The sequence below is a fragment of the Acanthisitta chloris genome, unplaced genomic scaffold (assembly GCF_000695815.1).
Source record: "Acanthisitta chloris isolate BGI_N310 unplaced genomic scaffold, ASM69581v1 scaffold35710, whole genome shotgun sequence".
NCBI classification, from domain to species: domain Eukaryota; kingdom Metazoa; phylum Chordata; class Aves; order Passeriformes; family Acanthisittidae; genus Acanthisitta; species Acanthisitta chloris.
The window spans coordinates 3,083-4,037 of record NW_008653872.1 but is presented as its reverse complement, the minus strand read 5'-3'; the positions used below and the strand labels follow the sequence as shown (position 1 = coordinate 4,037).

Below are 955 nucleotides of genomic sequence, written 5' to 3'. Positions count from 1 at the left end.
GGCCCATCCATGAAGCTGCCCCACTCCTGCCCCAGGGATGGGTGAGCCAGGGGCCACAGCTGGAGCTACCCCAGGGGTGGCTTTACCTTCAGGATCTGCACATAGGGCAGGTTGTCAGGGCCGATCTTGCTGCCGTTCACCTCGATGTGCTTCAGCCACTGGATGTGGGGCTGAGGGTCACTGTAGACCTTGCAGACAAATTCCACGTTGCTGCCCAGGGCCACTGTCTTGTTGGCGGGCAGCCCTGCCTGCAGGATGGGCCGGTGCGGGGACCGCTCTGCGGGAATGGGGAGATGGGGTATCTTACGATGAGGCTCAGGGCACCTGGCTGCTCACCCAGAGCTGCACCCTGCAGTTCCCCGTGCCCAGGACCCCCAGCTGCAGTCTGCACCGATGTACCCAGCACAGCCATGGCATCCCCTTCTCCGGTAGCTCCCCACAGTGGGGCAAGAACAGAGAACAGAAACAGGGACAGGTGAAACCTCGGTGCGGGGACAGGGACATCAGCACCTATTGAGGGGGTCAGAGGTCAAACAAACCTAAGGAGGGCCCCGGCCATTAACAAAGAGGCTGCCACTGTGGTGAGTCAGCATTAACAAACCCCTTTGTTCACCTCGCTGACTGTTCCCTTCAGTTTGCTCAGTGTAATCAAATTAAATCACATTTTTAATGGTTCATTTACTGGCATTTAGAGCAGCTCCACATGTGGAACTGCTCAGACCAGCCTTCCCAGCTGGGAATTATGGCTAATAAGGCGATTAGAAAAGGTTTCTGTCTGGTCTATGAAATTATTTTCACCACAATTAAAAATCCCCCAAATGGGCTGGGGTGAACATTCCACCTGGCTGGCTTGTGGACCCGCTGTGCCGCAGAGGTGCATACCAGGGCAGGAGGCCACGGGGATGGCGGGGGGCTGCGGGGATGGGGGGCCAACCCTTTCTCCCTGGGCACTCCC

At 57.7% G+C, this 955-nt stretch overlaps 1 protein-coding gene across 1 annotated transcript in view; it reads right to left on the bottom strand.

Moving 5' to 3' along the window:
- Window positions 1-955, bottom strand: part of LOC103809754 (fibroblast growth factor receptor 1) — a gene marked incomplete at both ends in the record, with an annotated part of 5,103 nt that overhangs the window by 2,027 nt on the left and 2,121 nt on the right. The window contains one exon of the mRNA XM_009082619.1: window positions 87-277. Within this exon, the coding sequence (XP_009080867.1) occupies window positions 87-277 (191 nt within the window). The remainder of the gene's footprint in view (window positions 1-86; window positions 278-955) is intronic.